This window comes from Arvicanthis niloticus, chromosome 10, assembly GCF_011762505.2.
Source record: "Arvicanthis niloticus isolate mArvNil1 chromosome 10, mArvNil1.pat.X, whole genome shotgun sequence".
NCBI classification, from domain to species: domain Eukaryota; kingdom Metazoa; phylum Chordata; class Mammalia; order Rodentia; family Muridae; genus Arvicanthis; species Arvicanthis niloticus.
This window is the reverse complement of record NC_047667.1, coordinates 58284181-58305217: the sequence shown is the minus strand read 5'-3', so window position 1 is coordinate 58305217 and position 21037 is coordinate 58284181. Positions and strand designations below refer to the sequence as shown.

General features: G+C 45.0%; 1 protein-coding gene and 1 non-coding gene across 7 annotated transcripts in view; one reads left to right on the top strand and one right to left on the bottom strand.

Moving 5' to 3' along the window:
- Mark1 (microtubule affinity regulating kinase 1) overlaps positions 1–11031 on the top strand; it is a 110411-nt gene extending 99380 nt beyond the window's left edge. For 2 of the 6 annotated variants that reach the window (XM_034513009.2, XM_076941575.1), the window contains exons 16-18: positions 1486–1737; positions 6943–6987; positions 8877–11031. In XM_034513009.2, coding sequence (XP_034368900.1) covers positions 1486–1737; positions 6943–6987; positions 8877–9231 — 652 coding nt within the window. In that variant the 3' untranslated portion in view covers positions 9232–11031. Of the gene's footprint in view, positions 1–1482; positions 1738–6942; positions 6988–8876 lie in introns of all 6 variants that reach the window. The other 4 variants (XM_034513008.2, XM_076941574.1, XM_076941577.1 and 1 more) reach the window with 3 other exon arrangements.
- Positions 11032–18439: 7408 nt separating this feature from the next.
- LOC117716725 (small nucleolar RNA SNORA48) lies at positions 18440–18582 on the bottom strand. Its single transcript, XR_004607819.1, has one exon. It is a non-coding gene; the product is annotated as a small nucleolar RNA SNORA48 (small nucleolar RNA).
- Positions 18583–21037: the final 2455 nt, after the last annotated feature.

The window sequence follows — 21037 nt, the reverse complement described above, 5'->3', positions numbered from 1 at the left end:
AGTAAAATGAATGCACAAAAAGCTACCTGTGATGGCTCACATCCCAGTGCTGGGGAGGCAGAGGCCAAGGGATCCTTGTTAAGTTCAAGGCCAGCCTAGTCTATGAAGCAAGTTCCAGGGCAGCCAAGGCTATTACACAGAAGAACCCTGTCTTGAATCCCCAACCCCACTCAAAAAATGGGACACAGAACCAAATTCTGTTGGCATCACAGCTGCGGGTCTTAGCAAGTGCGATATCAGTGGGGCAGGTGCACTGGCAGCCGCTCAGGCTTACATTCAGTTCACCTTTGTAAGGTTCACCACTGTAGGAGTTCTGAAATTCGGGGCATCTTAACATGCCATGGCTTTAGTGATTAGGTTCCATCAGTCACACTGCTAGCTCCATGCAGCGCTGTTTCCCCTGGGGTCTCAAGCAGAAACACGGGGTGATGTTATGAAAGGCTTTTTGACAAACAATAAAATTCATTCTGTACGAAGGCCATTGCTGGTAGTCTGATGTGTTACAGAAAACCCCCTCTAGCTTACTATTGAGATTTTTTTTAAAGAACTCATTAGATCCTAATAAAATACCATGTAAAATAATTTATCTTCCTGACATAGCACTTATTTTTAAAAGTCACTATTATTAAAAATTACAATTTTATATATTATATATTAATTTAAAATAAATTTATAGCTAGATATTGTGCTACAGACTTATAATCTGAGTACTTACACAGGGGTGAGGATTTCAGGCTAGCTTGGGCAACAGAGAAAGGTTCAAGGCTGGTCTGTGCTTAATAGTGAGCTTTTTTTTAAAGTACTAATTATAGTAATAAAAATAATAAATTCACATAAACTTGATTGAAAACACATAAAAAAATTCATTCTGCACATTGCTAAGCAGCGTATGTTAAAAGCATTCAAGTTGAATGCCCTTCATCTGGAATTCCTAGGCTCAGGAGCCTTTTGGATTTTGGACATTTTCCAATTCCACAATATTTGCATGCATAATGAGATAGATAGAACTTGAATTTTGTCATGAAACTCACTTAGATGTCTAGCTTGGCTGGCATGCACAGCCTAAAGATCATTTTGTAGTTGTTTTCAGTGGACGCCTCATAAAGTCACACGTGGAATTTTTCATGTGTAGTGTCATAGCAGTGCTTAAACAATTTTTGGATTTTGCAGCATTTGGGATTTCAGGTATGCAGATTATGTAATTAAAGACCCACATGCTGCACTCATGTTGGCATTCTGGATTCTGACAGCTTTGTCTTCATGTCAGAAATGTTATGAGATATAGTAAAAATAGAGTTTTAAAATGGCATCTCCTCTTTGTATAACGGCATAGTAAATTAATTCTCCCATGCACCTCATTTCTAATGTGAATAAAAATCATTGGGCCAACAGAAATCACCAGGCCTTTCCCCTCCCCAGTCTTCGGCTGAGTGAAAGCTGCCCCTGTCATTATTCTGAATAATATATCTTAATGTCTCCCAGCAGTGCAACTCAGAGAGCACCTGCTGCCTCCCCATCTGCTCACAGCATCAGTGCCAGCACCCCTGACAGGACCCGCTTCCCCCGAGGGAGCTCCAGCCGAAGCACTTTCCACGGGGAGCAGCTCCGGGAGCGGCGCAGTGCAGCTTATAACGGCCCACCTGCCTCCCCTTCCCACGAACCCGGTGCATTTGCCCATGCCAGGAGGGGAACGTCAACGGGGATAATCAGCAAGATCACCTCCAAGTTTGTCCGCAGGTCAGTACCCTGGGGCTGTGCTTGCTTTCTCTGAAGAGGAAGCTTGGTTCTTTGCTGTCACCTGTACTGTGATTTTTCTAGACTGGCTTCATGGCATCTCACTCATTTTTACAGGAATTGAGAGTAAAACACCAGGTAGAAATAGTCTTTTTCCTTAAGAAAGAGAAATTAAAAATAAGAACTTAAGGGCATGAACTTATTTTTATTCAGTTGGTCAAGTATTGCTGGGCATGCGTGAATCCCAAGGTCCAGTGCCAGCCCTGTGGAACCCATCACTCAGGAAGTGGTGGCAAGAAGACCAGAAGATCAAGACCACTGGATCTGTGCCCAGCCTGGGATACAGAGGGCCCTGTCACAAAAGAAAATCTAAAACTTTTGTAGAACAGAGCCAAAACTTCACATAAAAAACATTTTGCCAGGTGTGGTGGCACACACCTTTGATCCCAACATGAGGAAGCAGACAGATCTCTGAGCTCAAGGACAGTCAGATCTACATAGCGAGTCTCTTAAGACAGTCAAGGCTATGGAGAGAGACTCTGTCTCCAAAAATGAAAAAGGGAAGGGAGGGATTAAAAAAAAAAAAAGAAAAGATGTAAAAATTAGTTAAGATTTAAAATGTTTTTATTTATGAGAAGGAATTAAATACACATCTAAGCTTGAAAGATACAAGAGCTAGCCCTCCTCACTGCTCCGCCTCCTTCGCCAGTGGCGGACAATAATCAGCTTAAATCTTCTTATGTTACTTATTTACTGAGGCGGGAAGGAGAAGCACATGCCATAGCATGTGGACATCTCTCCTTCACCATGAGATTTCAGGGATTCAGCTCAGAGCACCAGGCTTGGTGGCAAACACATTACCCACTAGGCTAATATGGTATATATGTGTATATATTATATATATACTTACATGTATATGTATAATATTATATACATTATATATGTATTACTATGTATGTATGTTTAAAATCCTTTCAAATCATGCTTATCTTTTAACTTTTTGACTTTGTATAATAAGTTTAAGTCACATGATTACTTAAAACTGGACATCAGAGGCTAGAGAGACAGCTCAGCAGTTGTAAGCACTGGCTGCTCTTCCAGAGGACCCAAGTTCTATTCCCAGAACCCACATGACAGCTCACAACTTTCTATAACTCCAGTTCCAGGGAATCTGACACAATCACACAGATATATATACAGGGGAAACACCAGTGCACATAAAAATAAGAAGCAAGAAAAATTTAAAAAGCTGAACATCAAAATAAACACAAGATAAATGTGTGTTTAACACACTAATAAACTAGTGAAATAGTATAGCTGTACCTCATACAAATTAGTCATGCTTGTGCACTGCACATAGGTTATATGAATGCCGAGCAAGTGCAGACTGATGTAAATTTGACCCATTAATATCAGCCCACGTGACTTGAGCCCTGCCACATAAACACTCCTCTATGCAGAGTACTGTGAAGACAAAGAAGGTGAGATCTGGGCCCTCCGAGTCTTAAAGTCATGGAAGAAACAATCTGTGAGCAATAAGTCATGGGCTAAAGCAGAATGCAGCTAACAAGGAAGTGTTAGGATGAGTCACGGGCAAGGCATGATTGTCTCTAAGGGTTCGTATCATCCATTCATATGAGCTAAGCCTCAAATCAGGGAACAAAGAAATTTTGATTGATTGAACACTGGTGTTTACTTGCAGTATCTCTAGTGGTCCTGGTATTCCAGAGTGAATGGAGAAGCTGGCTCACATCTTTAATCCCAGAACACAGAAGGAAGGTAGATTGCTATTCCAAACATAGCAACTCGACACAAGCAAACAGAAAACTTGGTTGGTAGAGAAGAGCAGCAACCTCCCCCTTTTCCGTGTGTAGGACCACATAGCTGAGTTTCAACCCTTAAATCCTCAAATGCAAGTATCTTAGCAGACTATCAGTGACCTGATGCTGACTGGACAGGTGTGCAGAGTGGTACCTTGTAAGAGAAAAAGAGAAGCCAACAGTCAGCAGGGAGTCAGAGGATAGTATTGGCAGCCATTGCAAGGTGCTAGTGTGATTGTCGGTCACTGGCATGGTAGATAGAGCAGTGAGGACTGTTGTTTCTTTCAAGGTTGAGCTACTTCCCTCTCTTGGCTGGTTTTTCTGCCTCACAAACCAGCTGCTCCCTCCTGGGCTCCTTGGCTGGTCATTTCCAGATTTCCTTGCCTTTCCCTATTGACCTCTAAATATCAGAGTGTGCAGGACAGACTTTGGATGGTCTCTGCCAGTTTTCTGTCTTCTCTTGGTGATCTGCAGGAGATGTGGCAGTAGATGCCATCTCACTTTTAACAGTCTCAGGCTTGAACCCAGATCTCCCAGGGCTTCATCCCCATGGATCCAGTTGCCCCAAGCTCTGCCTCTCTACATCCTCAGACAATCAGTTTCAGCTTCTGATCTGTCTCCCTTGTTCTTCTCTCTCTAGAAGTGTTAGGTAGTGCTGTCCTCCCAGGCACCTTGGAGTTGTCTTTGCTTCCTTCCCACCTTTGCAAATGGCCTTCTCAGGACAGTCAGGGTGGCTGCTTCTGCCTTTGCTGCCCTGCCTCACAGTCGAAACCACTGTCAGGTTTCACCTCCTTCCAGGTCTCTTTTGTTCTCATAAAGACTTCTGGCAGTATAAGTCTGTAAGTCACTCCTTGATTTAAAGCCATCCAGCAGGCCTGACTGTGTAGCTTGCCTGCCATGCACAGGGCCTTCAGTTTGATCCCCAGACACGGGGGGCGGGGAGAAGAAAGAAGAAGAAAGGGGGCTCTTAACTGTAGGAAGGGCCTCCAAAGCGCATGTCACATACCTGCGCCTCCCGTCTGATTCTTCCTACCTCAGGCACCTCTGCACGCTCACAGGAGTTTGTCTTGATATCCATTCTCCTTGGAATCTTGTCCCTCAAATGCCTGCCAATTATTTGCTGCTGCTTCTACACCAGGCTTGCTGTCTTCCCAAGTGAAAGGGAATAGCCCATGTGTTCAGTTGCGTACAAACTGCTGTACATACGGTTTTTGCTTTTGTATCACAAAGCCATGCTAAGCTGCATGAGCCGTTGCAGCCAGCTATGCTTCCGTGTCCCTCTCTGCCTCCCACTGAGAGCTAACTCATTAGGTTGTGCGACACTACTGCCCTCTCCTCAGTAGGCTGGACCACATGTGAGCATATTGCTATGTGTTACAGCAAGGCAGTAAGGTGTAGGGGGGGTTCCTACTGCAGGTGTGTGGGGCTCAGGCCCAGCAGCAGTGTCCTCTGTGTCAGCGTGCATGGCAGCACAGTCCTTCTGAATGCAGCCATCTCCTCTCTGCTGCAGGGTCAGCGGGGTCACTGCTTGTTGCTAAGGCCACACTGTCTTCTATGCCATGTACCACAGCATCTCACACAACTGGGATGGCACTGCATAGCGAACCAGCTTAGAAACTTAGAAACCAGCTTACTTCAGTTTGCTACAATTAATTTACAGATGGCACTGAGTATTTAATATCCCACCTGGTGGAAATGGCAATTATATTTGAGATTGCAAATACATTTTATTATTCTTTTTGCTTCTGAAAAATAGTGTTGTTTGTTTGTTTGTCTGTTTTTCACAATACATCTATGGAAAGGGGCCTGTAGTTCGAGCCCTGCAGGCTTAGGATGCTTGTAGTGTTCAGCACCCAGACCGAGTGTGACATACAGCAGCTCTGTGCGAATGCACGGGGTGGGAGGAGGGCTTGCTGACTTTAACCCTGCTGTGTGCATTTCACATAAACATTTAAATGTGGAAAGGCTAAAACATTTTTTAAAAATTTAAGCATTTGAAATGGTGGTTTTCCTTGCTTCCCAAGGTATTTTTAATTCTCTCATGAGCTGCCTGCTAATGTTTGAATATCAGGCTATAACTTGACTCAGTTTATTTACCTTTAAATATCAGGGTAGTTCGAATTTTTGGAAGACTTTAAAATAAATGATCACCTTCAATGCAAAGACAATTAGCAATTCTTCTGATTTTATTTCACAGATGGATATCTAGGTGAGATTATTGTTCTGTTTATAATTCGATCTGTATTTTTAGCCTCTCCTGCTTCCTTAGGCTGATGATGTACTGTGCATGAACTCTTGGCACTTCTAAAATAATTCATTGTGTATTAAAGAATTAGTATTCACTTTTAGAAAACCACGTTGGCTTCTTCCTTCCTTCCTTTCTTAAGATTTACTTATGTGTATGGCTGTTTTGTCTACATGTATGCTCAACAGAAGAGGGCAGCCAATCCTATGGGACTACAATTAGGGACAGTTGTGAGCCACCATGTGGTTGCTGGGAATTGAACCCATGTCCTCTGGAAGAACAGCCAGTGCTCTTCACTGGGCCACCTCTGCAGCCCTGGGCTCAACTTTCCTAATCTCAGTCTCTCAGTCCCCCCCCCCCCTCTCTCTCCCTCTCTCCTTCTCTTCCTCTCTCTCTCTCTCTCTCTCCCTCCCTCTCTCCTTCTCTTCCTCTCTCCTTTTTTCCCTCTCTCCCTCTCTTCCTCTTTCCCTCTCTCCCTCTCTTCTTTTCTTCTGCCAGCACTGTGTGTGTGTTTGTGTGTGTGTGTGTTTATGTGTGTTCATTCCTCTGTCACTCTCTACCTTATTTCTTGAGCCCATTGTTCATGCTTGGGCTAGCCTAACTGGCCCCTAGACCCCCAGGATGTTTCCAGAAGATGTGCACTGCTTTACATGAGTCAGGGCCCACTGATCTGCCCACTGATCTGTCTTCTCAATTTACTATCTCCTGAGCACAGCCTTAGCTGCACAACACATGCCTTGTGTTTAGCTGCAAGATTAACATGTTTGCTCAACTGAGCAACAACCTCTAGAAGTGCATATAATAACATGAAGTTTAATACTGGTGTTGATGGTCATTAAACCTGTTTAACCTTGGATTATACTAAACTAAGCCAAAAGATAAGTATGAAGTTAGAGTTGTAGCTTGGAATTGGAAGGTTGTGTTTAAAACAACTAACTTTTCCCGTGATAGCTCCTGCCAGCATTGTCTAGTAGACAGCTACTCAAGCAATGCAGTAGCTGGTGTTATGGTGAAAGCTTGGAGAAGGATTCAGACCCAGCAGTAATGGGCAAGCTGACGTCAGTGTCATTTTAGTTGTAGCTTTTCTTGATCTTCCTTTTGCTTTTAAAATTGCTAAATCTCAATCTTCTCTTTACTTTTGAGGGATCCAAGTGAAGGCGAAGCCAGCGGCAGAACTGACACAGCCAGGTGAGCCGCAGGTGCCAGGCGCTCCCATGGCTGGGGGTGGTGGGCAGCATGGTCATTTGATAGCATCTGCACTGTGAGCCTTCATAGTCAGAGTGCTGTGGGTTTTCCTGATGTCACCTACCATGGAGTGAAATTCAAGCTTATCAACATTGAGTTTGTAACTCACAAATCTAAATTGCATACTTGGTAAAGGATTGGGCTTTTTGTTTTGCCAGAAAAGTAGGTCAGAGCAAAGGATTATTAGGTGAAAGTGTACTGTTCTCTCTACTGTGGTGTCACTAAGGTGAGCCATCCTGGGGTCATGCACAGCACCAAGGTAACTAACATGAAGAGGATTTGACCATAGGAATGCATTTACGTGAGTGTTCAGCCTTGCACCACAGTCTAAAACTCTATGTTGGCATGCTTTCTGGGTCTTCCCCAGAAAAAAACAGAGAAGAAAATGAAGTAAATACTTTATACCCATTTCACAGTCTGGCATGTATTTTCTTGTTCAGCTTTTAGCACTTTAGAGGCTCAGCTATCTGGGAATGAAAGGAACACTTTATGTTCCTTTTTATGTTTTATAATATGTTTTATATATTATATGTAAATACATATGTATATATTTCTAGAAGAGACATAAATAGCATTCAAAGATATAGTTTCTTCCTTAAATTACAAATGAGTGAGAAATGTTTATAGACAAAAAATTGCAACTCATCTAAATTTGGACAACAGTTCAATATATTTAATACTAGGCACTCTATCATGAAAATCCATTCAGTTCACCTTCCAGTGGTTACTTGAGATGTTTTTCTGGTTCAGTATTACTTGTGAGATATCTACCCAGAAAATTCAATGTGCTAGTCATCTCTTGTGCCCAGTGTGGTTCTGGATGCCTGGGGTGTGTCAGGAGTGACACAGGTGAGCATACTGAAGCTTATGATCTAGGAACTGTCAAGTGGTCCATCTGTAAGAAGCCTAATAAATGGTCAGTGCGTGTGAATACCATGACTAGGAAGGAAGAGTGGAGTAAGAAGGGGTGGCTATGCCAGGTCAGGAGCCAATCACTAGGGACTGTGATGAGGATAAAAAGAAGCAAAAATGGAAAAGCTAGAGACGGTTGTCCGTGGAGCCAGGCGAAGCCTCCTGGCTTGTGCAGACACTGGAGACGGGAGCACAGACCTGTGATCAGGAACAGCATGGAAGCCAGTAGGTCCCAGCAGGAGAGAGCAGACAGTGAGAGGCAAGGGTGGGTGGAGACCACAGGCAACTTCCAAACTAGAGCAAGCATGCTGCCGAGACACCCTGACAGAATTGTGGCTCACCTCCCGACTGTAGGGTTGAAACCTCTTTCCTCTGTAGTCATGACATTGCTCTTAACTGTGCTTTATAAGAGGAATCCTAGTGGTACCTGATATGTGTCTGTATGTATCTTTGTAAAGGTGTGTGTGCTTGTATGTATGTATGTGTATTTGAAAGTGTGTGTGGGTTTTGTGTGTGTGTGTTTGTGTGTGTGTTTGTGCACCCGTGCATAGGGGACATGTCTATCTGGTAAATGGCACATCTGTTTTTTAGAACTGACCCCAAAAATATAGGAAAAGCTATTACATTTTCACTTTCAGCTGCAAATTTCTTCCCCGGAACAGATTACTTAAGACAGCTTGCTGCTTTAGACTGAAGATGCTAAATGCCAAAGTAGATGATGCCCTGTTTACAGCATGGTGATAACATGCATCTCTGCTCACTCTGAGGGCAGATGGTGCCCCAGGCCTGTTTACAGGGTGTCAGTAACATAAGTCCCTCTGAGGGCTGACTGCATGCACACTGGAATTGCCACTCACATTTTATGGCTGAGGTTTCTTTGCTGAGGAGAACTTTGTTTTCATTTTCCCTCTGCCTTCTAGGGGTCCATCAGGAGAGCCGAAAGAGAGAGACAAGGAAGAGGGTAAGGAGGCCAAGCCGCGGTCTCTGCGGTTCACGTGGAGCATGAAGACCACGAGTTCAATGGACCCCAATGACATGGTGAGAGAAATCCGAAAAGTGCTGGATGCCAACACCTGTGACTATGAACAGAAAGAGAGGTTCCTGCTCTTCTGTGTTCACGGAGACGCAAGGCAGGACAGCCTCGTACAGTGGGAGATGGAAGTCTGCAAGCTGCCTCGGCTCTCGCTCAATGGGGTCCGCTTCAAGCGAATATCTGGGACATCTATCGCCTTTAAGAACATTGCATCCAAAATAGCCAATGAGCTCAAGCTGTGACGTGTGTGCGGCTCAGCTCCGAATGCACTGCTGTCGCCCAGTGTGGTCCAGCTGTGAACCTCCCATGTTGTGTGCCCGGGGTCGGGAGACGCACCGCATCTGCGGCTCAGCTCCGAATGCACTGCTGACGCCCAGTGTGGCCCAGCTGTGAACCTCCCATGTAGACATTGTCCTTCATGCAATAAGGTTATACATAGTCATGAGCTGTAAAATTCAAGTCAGTATGAGCTATAATAAGAATCGTAGCTTCAAACGTAGGTTCACATGTACAGGTAAGTATACTGTGTATTTCTGTTCATTTTCTGTTCATAGCTGTATAATAAAATATGATTGCTTTAAACCTGTATAGTTGTCTAGATCACCACACACAACTGTACGTCTAATGCTTTGGGTTGAAAAGGATTTCCCTGTTATTTACGTTCTGGTGTGTTTTTAAAATTCTTACCTCTATCATGCTGTTTTGAAAATTGTGTCCAGGATTAAAAGCGCACAGAAATAGTCTTTAAAATTGTAGCATGAACTTTATAAAAATTATTTTAAAATCATATTTAATTTAAACCAGAAGTTGACAGTGGGTTGGTGTCCCCCAGATCCCTCTGCTTTCTCAGTCTCTGCCTGGGTCAGACAAGGTGTGGTTAGGACTTACAGGATGTCTATGGTGTGGTACCCAGACTCTCTGTACAAAGCAAAAACAAGCCACTGCTCTGCTTTGAGCTAACTCAGAAGCACCACAGGGAAGAGTCCAGTCTTTGCCAAGCTTATTTGATCCTCTGGTTTGGGTTCTGCTAATTAGCAGCAGAGATTAAAAGAATCCATAGCTCACCTGGCTGTTGTGAAACAAACCAGCATTTGGGTTTGCTGCCTTCAGAACATGCAGGGTAACTGCAGAAACAGGAGCGTGTCAGGACGTGTCATAGCACAAACTCATCTGTACAGTGTCAATGATTGCGTTGGCTAAGATACGATGCCGCCTCAGGAATTGACCCGCATCGGGAGCATCTGCCCCAGTGTCCTCTCAACCTCCACCCTCCCCCATCACTGTAGTATCTGTCAGTACTGGAGAGGCCCGTGAGCAGGGCGTGCTCTCCATGCCTGTTCATTATGGGCATATGCTTGCCTGGTGGTTCACTCTGCTCCCTCACAACTCCTTTGTTTTCAATATTTTGCCCAAGTTCTCATGTTTCTTTCGCATCATTATTCCTGTCATGTGGAGCTTTGTAACTAACTGGTCATTTGCCTTCTTTCATAATTAGTGACGTATGCAACGTAAAGCCACTAGTAAAGGCACATCTTTTTAATGCTCATTATTTTCTACTGAATAGCCTTGGAGGTTGACTGTGCAATGTTACTCAATGTTGTAATTACTGTAATATCAGCATATGGGCCCCATCTGCACATTCCTGAGAAGTAGAGAATGTACTCAAAAGTTGTCAGTTGGAAGAACAGTAGAGCTGTGGCCAGTGCCTGTCATTGGAAACTGCACTGGGAAGCTGCCAGTGTAGGTGATACGCTGGTCCACAGTGGCCTCCAGACAAAGATGCTCTTATCTTTTGTACTGTACTCTGATGTAGCTTTCTCCTGTAACATTCTGTTCCAAATGGTGTGTTTTCTTGCCTTAGGGAAGGGTGGTATTGGGGGGGGGGGGAAGCAACAAAGCAAAACTGTGTAGCCCCTTTTTAACCTGGTGTTCATTCCAAACATCAATGCAGATCCGCATTCACTCACTGGTGCACACTGAAACCTTACTTGAACAGATCTCATAATAAAGCATTTGTCTTTTGCTCTTTCTTGGGCTATGAATCACCTGTTGGTTGCTTGGAGAGCCCTCCGAGTGTGTTCTTCCCTGTGTTCTACGTCTACTCAGCAAGCCAGGGATGGGCCATGTAGGAACCCTCCATGTAGGACATCATTATGGCAAGAAAGTTTCACCTTTCTACAGGAATCCCAGTCACTGAAATACTTTTCAGAACAGAGGCTAGAGGTACTTACGTTTTCTGACTCCAGCCAACTCCTGTGTTTCACGGAAGGGAATTTTATTTCCTTATTTTTATGAACTAAAAATGAGATTTGACATTCACTTCCCATCCTCTCCTTTATATGTTTATGATAACATTTTGAAGACTCAGAGGGATTTTAATATATTTGCATAAACACCTGGCTATATGATACCAGGATTTCCTTGTCTCTGTGGAAGTACTGTTTGTATCATTTGTTAGAAAATAGGACATAGTATTTTGTTTAACAACATTTAGCAAAATTTTTTAAAAAAATTAGCAAAAATTAAAAAAAAAAAAAAGCAAGAAAAAGATGAAACCTACTTCAGAACCTTGACCCAATAATATTCTGTGGAGTACAGTTAGATTTTAAACATGAAGCTATTGTCACTGAAAGTGCCATTCTGGGCCCAGATTCCTGTGAGTAAAAGCTGTCCTTGGTCTGTTGGGGTCAGCAAGCAACTGTACAGACAGTTCCCACCTCTCCAGGACTGTGGTTCATTTGTGAAGCAAACACAAACACATACACTGTCAAAAAGGCAAAACCAGATAGTATCGGAAGTGCAAAAAAAAAAAAAAAAAAGTTAATAAATGATCTGAAAATGCAGGAAAGAATGAGTTCTGGGTGATGCTCACAAGGAAAGCCCAGAGAGTCAGGATGGCAGAGACTGTCTGGGAGGAGCCTGAGAGAAGATGAAGATATACAGCTGTCAGGAGGCAGGTAGGAAGGTAGCTGCAAGTTCTAGGCTAGCCAGGGCCATGTGGTATAGTCTGTACCAGCAAACAAAATTGCAGAATGTGCTGGGCTGGCAACCTCAACTTGCACTTAGTCTGCTTGTTCGTTAATTCAGCAAATGTATTGAGTGTGAATATGCATCAGGCTCTGGGCTCCAGGTAAACAAATTTTAAAAATCTATATCTAATGTATAGAGAGAATATATAGGAAGATTTAAGGGGTGGAGCCAGGAAGCCTTTTTCAGGAGGATAAAGTATATATTCCACAGACATTGCAATAAATAGAGCAAGATGCTGAGAGAGGGGTGTGTGTAGTGTTAGCATACATGTTAACTGTTTTTGTGGACATTGGTATGAGCCAGTGAAGGACAGTGTACCTTGTGATGGCCCAGCTTTGCCTTGACAGAACTTCCAGTCTGCACCACAGTAAGGGGGGCATCCTGGGTTCCATTGTTTAGAGGAAAGAGCTAGTAGCCTGGAAAGATGACTCACAGGTTAAGGGCACTGGCTTGTCTTCAAGAAGACCTGAGTTCAGTTCCCAGAAGCCACATGGTGGCAATCATCTGTAACTCCAGTTCCAGGACACCTGAAGCCCTCTCCTTGCCCCTGTAACCACCAAGCACACACATAGTACACATATATAACATATATGCAGACAAAGTGGTCATACACATTAAATAATAATGATAACAATAATAATAATGCTTAAGGAAATCTGAGTTGTTATGGATAGCGCAGTTGGCAAGGTGCTTTCCATGTATGCAGAAGCATTGATCCCCAGCATTCACGAAAGAAAATAAAAACAAAACCAGCTGTGGCGGTGCACGCTAGTAATCCCCATCCTGAGGAGACACAGAAGTGGGACCCTGGGGCTTACTAAACAACTGGCCTGACTGGAGACCCCCAGGCCACTCACTCTGAGAGACCCTGTCTGAGAACACAAGGTGAGCAACTCCTGAGGAATGACACCTGGAGTTGACCTCTGACCTCCATGGGCACACATGGGATAAGAGGCCTACTAGGAGACTGAGAGGCCAAGACAAGGCCAGGTCTTCAAGGCAAGAGCCAGGGAGAGAAGAGTCCAAGGGCCAGAGATTGATCAGCATAGACCCGGAAAACACTACAATCAGTGACAGGCACGCCTGAAAATAGCTCAGGGGTCATCAAATCCCAGGCAAGAACACTCTCAGCTCCTGCCACCCTGAGAAGGGTTTGCTCCCTTAGCCCTGGACTTGTGGCTGTGCTCACATGCAGAGAAACACATAACTCATAACAGATTAAGGAATGTCTGGCAGTGGTGATGCAAGCCTTTAATCCCGGCTGGCAGAGGCAGGTGGCTCTCTCTGAGTTTGAGGTCAGCCTGACAGCCAGGGATAAACAGAAAGCCTGTCTCAAAAAAGCAAAACAGAAGGAGGGAAAAGTAGATCATTACTGACTCGGGAATGTGTTCCTAAAGAGGCAAGAGTGTGTGAAGTGGAGCAATGACTAATGGGAACAAGATCCATATGCCTGGAGTGTTACATAGTGTCCAGTGTCTGAGGAAGAAGAATATGGTCCATGGATGAGAGATTAGACACCAGAGAAAAGGCATTGGAGTTGAAGATGGGAGGAGAGAACACTCCAAACTGGACCAGAAGATAGATGGCACATTGGGAGGAGCCCCTGGGGAAGGAAGCAGGGAGTAAAAGACATTTCAAGACAGAATGGCCAGACATGCTTTAAAAACTTTGCTCAAGATCATAAGCTTGTAGTATTTGGTTAACAAATAACCAAAGAAAGCTACATCTGATTTTCCTAACAGTTACTTCAAAACAGTACTTAAAACAAAATCAGCCATAGGATGGGAAGGATGTTATACAAATAAGAAAGAGTAAAGACCAGCTTCTTGTCCAAAATACTAAAAATAAATAAATAAACCAACTGTCAAGCAAGGATTCTCTACCATATCTCTACCATATCTCTACCCAGATTTCCAAAACAAGGATGAAGATAGCTGACACAGGAAGAGAGCAGTTTGCAACACTTACAGATTCACAAGAAGTGTGCAAGGGAAACTTTGAAACAAAAGGCAGCGAATACAAGATGGGGCTCTGCATCTACCTAAAAGAATCAAGAGAGCAAAAAAAAAAAAAAAAAAAAAAAAACAGTGTTTAAAGTCAGTAACAGCTGAGTGATGAGCTCTAGTTTGCTCTCTGCTGCTACCATAAAACAATGACCAAAATCAGTGAGGTCGGGGGAGGGATAGGCTTATTTAGCTTACAGATTAAGGACCATCATCAAAGAGAAACTGAAGCACAGACCACAGAGAAACACAGCTTACTGGCACACTTCCCAACATTACCTTTCTTAGACAGTCCAAACCTTCCTGCCTAGGGATGGCGCCACCCACGAGTGGCTGACCCCTACCCCATCAGTTAGCAATGGTGGGGTGTGCCTGTAGTCTCAGTACTAGGGAAGTGAAAGCAAGAGGATCTTGTCTGAGCGATGCCAAAAAGATAAAAGATCTTGAGTGAGTGCGGGCAAGGTTGTTGAGAAACAGAACTACTGAACACCATTAGTGTGGTCTGTAAACTCATGCAGCTATTTTGGAACATGGTATGAATATTCTTCAGATGTTAAAAAGAACTGCCATATAATCTGGTGATCCCACTAGTGGGTAAGTGGCCAAGTGATAGGAACTCAGCATGTTGAAATGAGACCTGCATTCTGCATTCATTGCAGTATTATTCACAATAGTCAATCGACTTTAGCATCCTTCAGCATGAGCAGATGCCTAAGAGGCAGCGTGTATACAGAATGGAAAGCATCTCTGCCCTACAGAATGAAGGAAAGCCTGGCCATATTAACCGAGGTGAGTCAAATGAGAAACTCTAACCTAAGTATCTCAAGCCTGGCAAGACGGCTTGGAGGGTAAGGGGGCTTGCTGCCAAATCTGATGACCTGAGTCTCCTCTCCAGATCCCAATGGTAGGAGAAAGCTGACTCCCACAAGCTTCCCTTTGACCTCCACATGCATGCTGTGGCACACACACACACACACACACACACACACACACACACACACAGAGAGAGAGAGAGAGAGGGGGGGGGGAGAGAGAGAGAAAGGGAGAGAGAGAGAGAGAGAGAGAGAGAGAGAGAGAAAATATAAAAGACAAGCATCTCAGCATTCAAAACCATTGTTGTGACATTTTTCCATGGAAGGCTGTCTGTATATGCTAGTTTTGAGTCTGAAGGCTGGGGACTGATCAGAGAAAAGGCATGGCCATGAGGTGGCAGCAGAAGGGCATGTATAGAATATCATTGGGATACAGTGTGGAGTGCTTCAGAGAAGAACCTTCACAGTGGAACCTTCACAGGGTCTTCCAGAGAACATCCAGGATCCCAAACCAGAGGGAGAAAGAGTATGGAGGTTTCTCTGCCTACAGAAAACTGGAGAAGGGGCTTCAGTGGAGAGATTGCATTAGAGCTCCAAACGGCAGCGTCCATGTGGGGTCGTCCAGAGACCCAGGTTGTCATATCTGTGTCTAGAAGATATTACAATTTATGCAAAGCAACCCAACTCTAAAGTATGAAATATGTACATATGGCTATTCTTGCTTGGACTATACTGAAAGCATTTCAGTGCATAAGGAGTCCAAGTTCGGCTCCAGCAGCCCTAAACTAAGAGTCGTAGGCTGTGACTCAGACTAAACAACACGGGGGCTACCTTTAACCCGTGTGCATAACAGTCACTTGGAAGATGGCTCAGTGGATGAAAGTACTTACTGCCAAGCTTGATAACTTAATCCCTGGGGAACCACATAGTGGGAGAACTAAGCCCACAAGTTATCCTATGACCTGCACCTGCACATCTGTAATTTCACATCTTCCTCTTTCCTGCCCTGCCTTTAGATTCTACTGATTTGGGAGAAATACCTGGCAAGCTCAGCAAGACACACTACCAGTGGTTGCTGGGTGCTGCATCCCCTAGGTCAAGGTGATGTCTGTCCTACCAAAAGAGGCCACTGCACCTGTCCGCACAGTTTTCTGATGATCTTGTAGTTCTTCTCTCTACTGAGGGATACAGTTTCACTAAGTAAAACTATTTGCAGGGTATGATGATGCAAGCCTTTACTCCTAGAACTTGGGAGGCAGATCTCTCGGTACGTTTGAGGCTGCTAGTTCAGCAGAGTAAGACCCTACCCCCCCCCACACACAAGAAAACAAGAGGGAGAGGGAAAGAGAAAGAAAGAAATTAAGTTAGGGACTAGAGAGATGAGTCAGGTAAAGAGCACCGGCTGTTCTTGTAAAGGACCCAGGTTTATTTCCCAGCACCCATGTGGTGGCTCATAACCAACTGTAATTCCAGTTCCAGGGTGTCTAATAGCCTCTGAGGGCACCAGGTACACATACATCCATACATCCAAACTAAGCAATTATACACATAATTTTTTATATAATTTTTAAAAATTTAAGTTGATTTTTGAAAACTTGTTATTGATATTTTTGTGAATTTCACATCATGCACCCCAGTCCTGCTCATCTTCCCATTTCCTCATATCCATCCTTCAACTCCTGTAACCTCCCCACCAAACACACACACACAATAACAACAACAACAACAACAAGCCCCCCCCAAAAAAAAAAAAACCCAAAGCAACAACAACAAAAAATCAAAGCATAGTGTGTTAGTTAGGGTTTTACTGCTGTGAACAGATACCATGACCAAGGCAACTCTTATAAGGACAACATTTAATTGGGGCTGGCTTACAGGTTCAGAGGTTCAGTCCATTATCTTCAAGGTGGGAGCATGGCAGCATCCAGGCAGGTACAGTGCAGGAGGAGCTGAGAGTTCTACATCTTCATCTGAAGGATGCTAGCAAAATACTGGTTTCTAGGCAGCTAGGATGATAAAGCCCACACCCACAGTGACACACCTACTCCAACAAGACCATAACTCCAAATAGTGCCACTCCCTGGGCCAAGCATATTCAAATTATGACACATAGAAAACATCTCATCATGGAATCTGTAGAATGTCACAGTGTGTCCCACAGTATATCCCTCTGTCCACATATCTTCACTTGCAAATGTTCATTCGAATGAGTCATTGGGGTCTGGTTCGAGGTCTCTGGCTTCTGTGACACCATCAATATTGGATCTTCACTGAGACTCCTGGTTGTCCTGCTGTTTCCCTGGGTCAAGGAGATCCCTCAGCTTTGGATCAGCAAGACGCATCCCAACCATTTGCAGAAGATTAATTTTGAGGTGGGCCACTTCAGAGTCCTGGATCTGGGCCTGGGTGGCAACTGAGCTGATCAGCCAGCTGGCTCTCCCTTCTCTGTACGACCAGGGAACGTTCCAGAACTGCTCCAGCTAGGCCTCCCAGTGGCACCATTGGCAGGAAACAGGGTTAACTCTGTTGGTCTCATGCCTGCCGGCTCACCCGCACAGGTACTACCAGAGCCATCTCCACTGTACTGCCCAGACAAGGCGCAGGATCCACTCTCCCAAGTGCTGAAGCCTGTGAGGGACTCAGCTGGTCCTACTCTCACACATCCACATCGGGACTGGCTCACCTATGTCCTTGCCATCAGGGCTAGCTCAACTGTGTTGCCCAGGCGAGATAGAAAGCCTGCTTCCTGGGTGCTTAAGCCAGTGAGGGGGCGGGGCCAACTCTCCCACTCTCAGATGGTCGAAGCTAGCTCTCTCCTCTACTGCTGGTGGTGGGGGCAATGTGGGGGGAATCATCCCCACATCCATGCTACCCCATGGCAGACACGTGACAAGATTGGCTCTCCCACACTCACACCCTCAAGGCTGGCTCACCCACACCCTCGCCTTCAGGGCCAGCTCCACTATGCTGCCTGAGCAAGGTGCAGAGCCCATTCTCCTGTGTGGCCGCTGGTGACAGATGGGGCCTGTTTTGCAGAGCACCACAGCCAGGGAGGAGCGGGGCAAGTTCTGCACAGTCCCTGGATATCCATGTAGTCCCCAGCAGCTACCCAACCTGGGATATCCCCATATTCTCTAGTGGTCACGGACATCGACGCTTACCCCTAATGCTGCATAGCCAAGAACCCAGGCATGGCCCTCAGCAGCAGCTCAGGCTGGGACCTTACCACAGCCGGAGCTGGCTGGTCTGGCCACTCACAACAGTCTACTCCTCTCCACCCTCCAGTCTTCAGTTCCATCTCTCTTTGCAATGCTCAAGGGCTCCACGTCTCTTTCTCTGTCTCCCATCTGACCATCACATACTCGCACACGTAGTGGCTCTTGCTGTAGGCTGGTCATGCAGCTGGTGGGCCCCTGGGTAACGTGCTCCCTCTGTGCTACAAGGTGTGGCAGCAAGCGTGTGTCTCCTGCCCAGCTGTGCAGTGGGCAGGTCTGTGGACATCTTTCCTGCCCACACTGAATGATACGGAGGAAAGCAGGTCTCTGCCTGTCTTCCTCCTCCCTCACTGTGCTGCCTGGATTAGATTAGATTTCATTTCATTTCATTTTTATGTCCAAGGCATAAAACAGCTTTGGCCACCAAAGCCAGGCATCTAGCTAGGATGAACCCAGGGCTGCATTTGCCTGCCCCCGACTGATCTAAGAACAGCACCACCAATAAGGTGTCTCTTTGCCCATTGCCAGGGAGGTTAAGTTGATGTTTTTAATCATAAAATGCATTTTTCCTCACCCACTGACCGTTATTCCACTGTCATTGGGCAACTGTAATATGTGAAACAGGGAGACAACACTGAATTCCAGGAATGGCACAGGTCAGCGAGGGCCACACAAATATATATCCCAGCCAAACCTAATTTGAAGAGTGGTCCTCTGCTGTCAACCTCCTAGGCTGGAGCAAGGGCAAGACTATGGGCAGGGGGCTGGGGTGGCCCAGGTGAGCCCAAACACCAGCTGAGCCTGGGACCCTTCTTCACTAGCCTTTCCTGTGTTCCTCCTCACAGACAGTGAATGTCTCAGACATGTGCGTGCTTTATCTGAACTGTGTTGTTTATAAAGACCAGTCGATTGCTTCCGTTTGCACTAAATTCTCAGTGCGTGTGCACAGATCTGTTGATAGCTGTGCACATCAGTTATTCACGTTATGATTCGTTACGGTAGCGAAGGACAGTTACGAAATAGCAAGAAAAATAACGTCATGGTCAGGGGTCACCACAACGTAAGGGAGTGTATCAAAGGGCCACAGCATTAGGAAGGCTGAGAACCACTAGTCCAGGGTTTGTTTCTGGAAGACAATGTTTGGATTGAAGGCTTCTCAATTTAGGAACAATGCAGAGATGAATCCTCACCCACATAAAACTCGAGTCTACCAGAGGGTGTAGCAGTCCTGAGGAAGGCTTGAGAAATAGGATTCCAGTGACGAAGGGGCCTTGCAAAGGGGACCCGGGCTGTTGTCATATCTACTGATCTGGGGATAGGGAGTGTGAAGAGTAAACCTAACTAGAAGCTAGTGCTTTCTCCTGATAAGGAGGAGGCCGCTTTAGCTACAGTGCGTGCTAGCAAAATAGACTGGACTCTGGCCTTGAGATTCCAATCATAATCTCCTCCCCGAGGTCTCTCGTGTGTGGGTGCACACACACACACACGTGGTTGACAGACACCTTTAGTCCCAGCACTGAGGAGGCAGAGAAAAGAGGATCTCTGCAAGTTCCAGGCCAGCCTGGTCTACATACTGAGTTCCAGGAGTACATAGTGAAACCTTGTTTCAAAATACAAACAAAATAAAACAAGCAAGCAAGCAAGCAAGCAAACAAACAAACAGAATGAACCTGGAGTGAAGCTACCTGCCACCAAGCCTGGTGACCTGGATTGGACTCCTGGAACTTATAATGATGGAAGGAGAGAACTGTCTTGCCCTCTGACCTCCATGTGCATGCACACACAGACACACATGCAAATAAATAAATAGCAAAACAATTGAAGCTTAGCTGAGATTCATAATTGCCTCTCTCTGTGTGTATGAGCATGCACCTTCAGTTGCAGTCTCCCAAAATTAGGTCCATTATACTGTGTCTTAAATAGTTTATAACCTTTTATCAGCTTCATAGATGTATGTCTTTTTTACTCTATCCTATACGAATCAACTCATAAGCAATGTAACTTCAAGGCTGTGTTATCTTTCTCCTTCTAAATCTATACCTTTATTACTAAACAAAGATTGAAACATAAAGTTTTTATATGTCTACAAATAGAAAAGTGTTTCTATTTTTATGTAAGTTATTTCAAATAGGCAGTTCTTAACTCTCTGAGGGCTCCTATACTCTTTTTTGTTCAGGCATAAGTGGTACATTTCATGGATCTTAGCTGTGCAATGTTCTGCTCCTCTGGAGTATACTTCCCATATTAGTGATGAGAAGAGGGTCTCAGAGTGGCGGACAGTGTGATTTCCCCCTAAATGCCCTTGTTGCCTGTCTAATGTGGGAGGCAAGGAGGGGAGGGCAGCATCTACCAAGCCCCTTGAGTAAGTTAATGTAAATAGACCTGGAGATCTCCTAAGATGTGGAAAGCGGGGAAGACAACAGCCATGCTTCTGATAATAGGTATATCTTCCAGGCTCTTCTGTGCTGGAACATTAATGGTCTCTGGTCTCCAGTGTCAAGGATCCCAAGTCAGGGCGGATGTTTTGCCAAGGTTGTCATGAACTCAACTGTATCCCTTCCAGATTCCTGTACAAAGACCAGAACCCTCAGTACCTAAGAATGCAATTATGTTCAGAGGAGGGAACTGAAGAGAGGTAGTAAAGAGTAGATGAGAACACAGAGGCAGACCCTGAAGCAACAGGGTGAGTGTCCCTATAACAGAAAGAGAAACCAGGGACAGGCCACACGTGAACACAGAAAGCAATGAGCTATCTGCAAGACAAAAGCAAAAGTCTCACAGGGACCCCAAACCTGCTGACACTGACAGACCAAGACTGGCAAGGACTCTGCAAGCAGCTGTTTGAGGAATGTCTGTGGTTCTCAGGCCAGGAAAGTCAGAGGGAATTCTGATCCCTCATCTCCTAACATGAGCCCTGCCTGGAAGCTGAAGGAGGTGAAGATGAAGTGCCAGGCCAGACATCAATCATTTCAGGTAAATTCTTTGGGA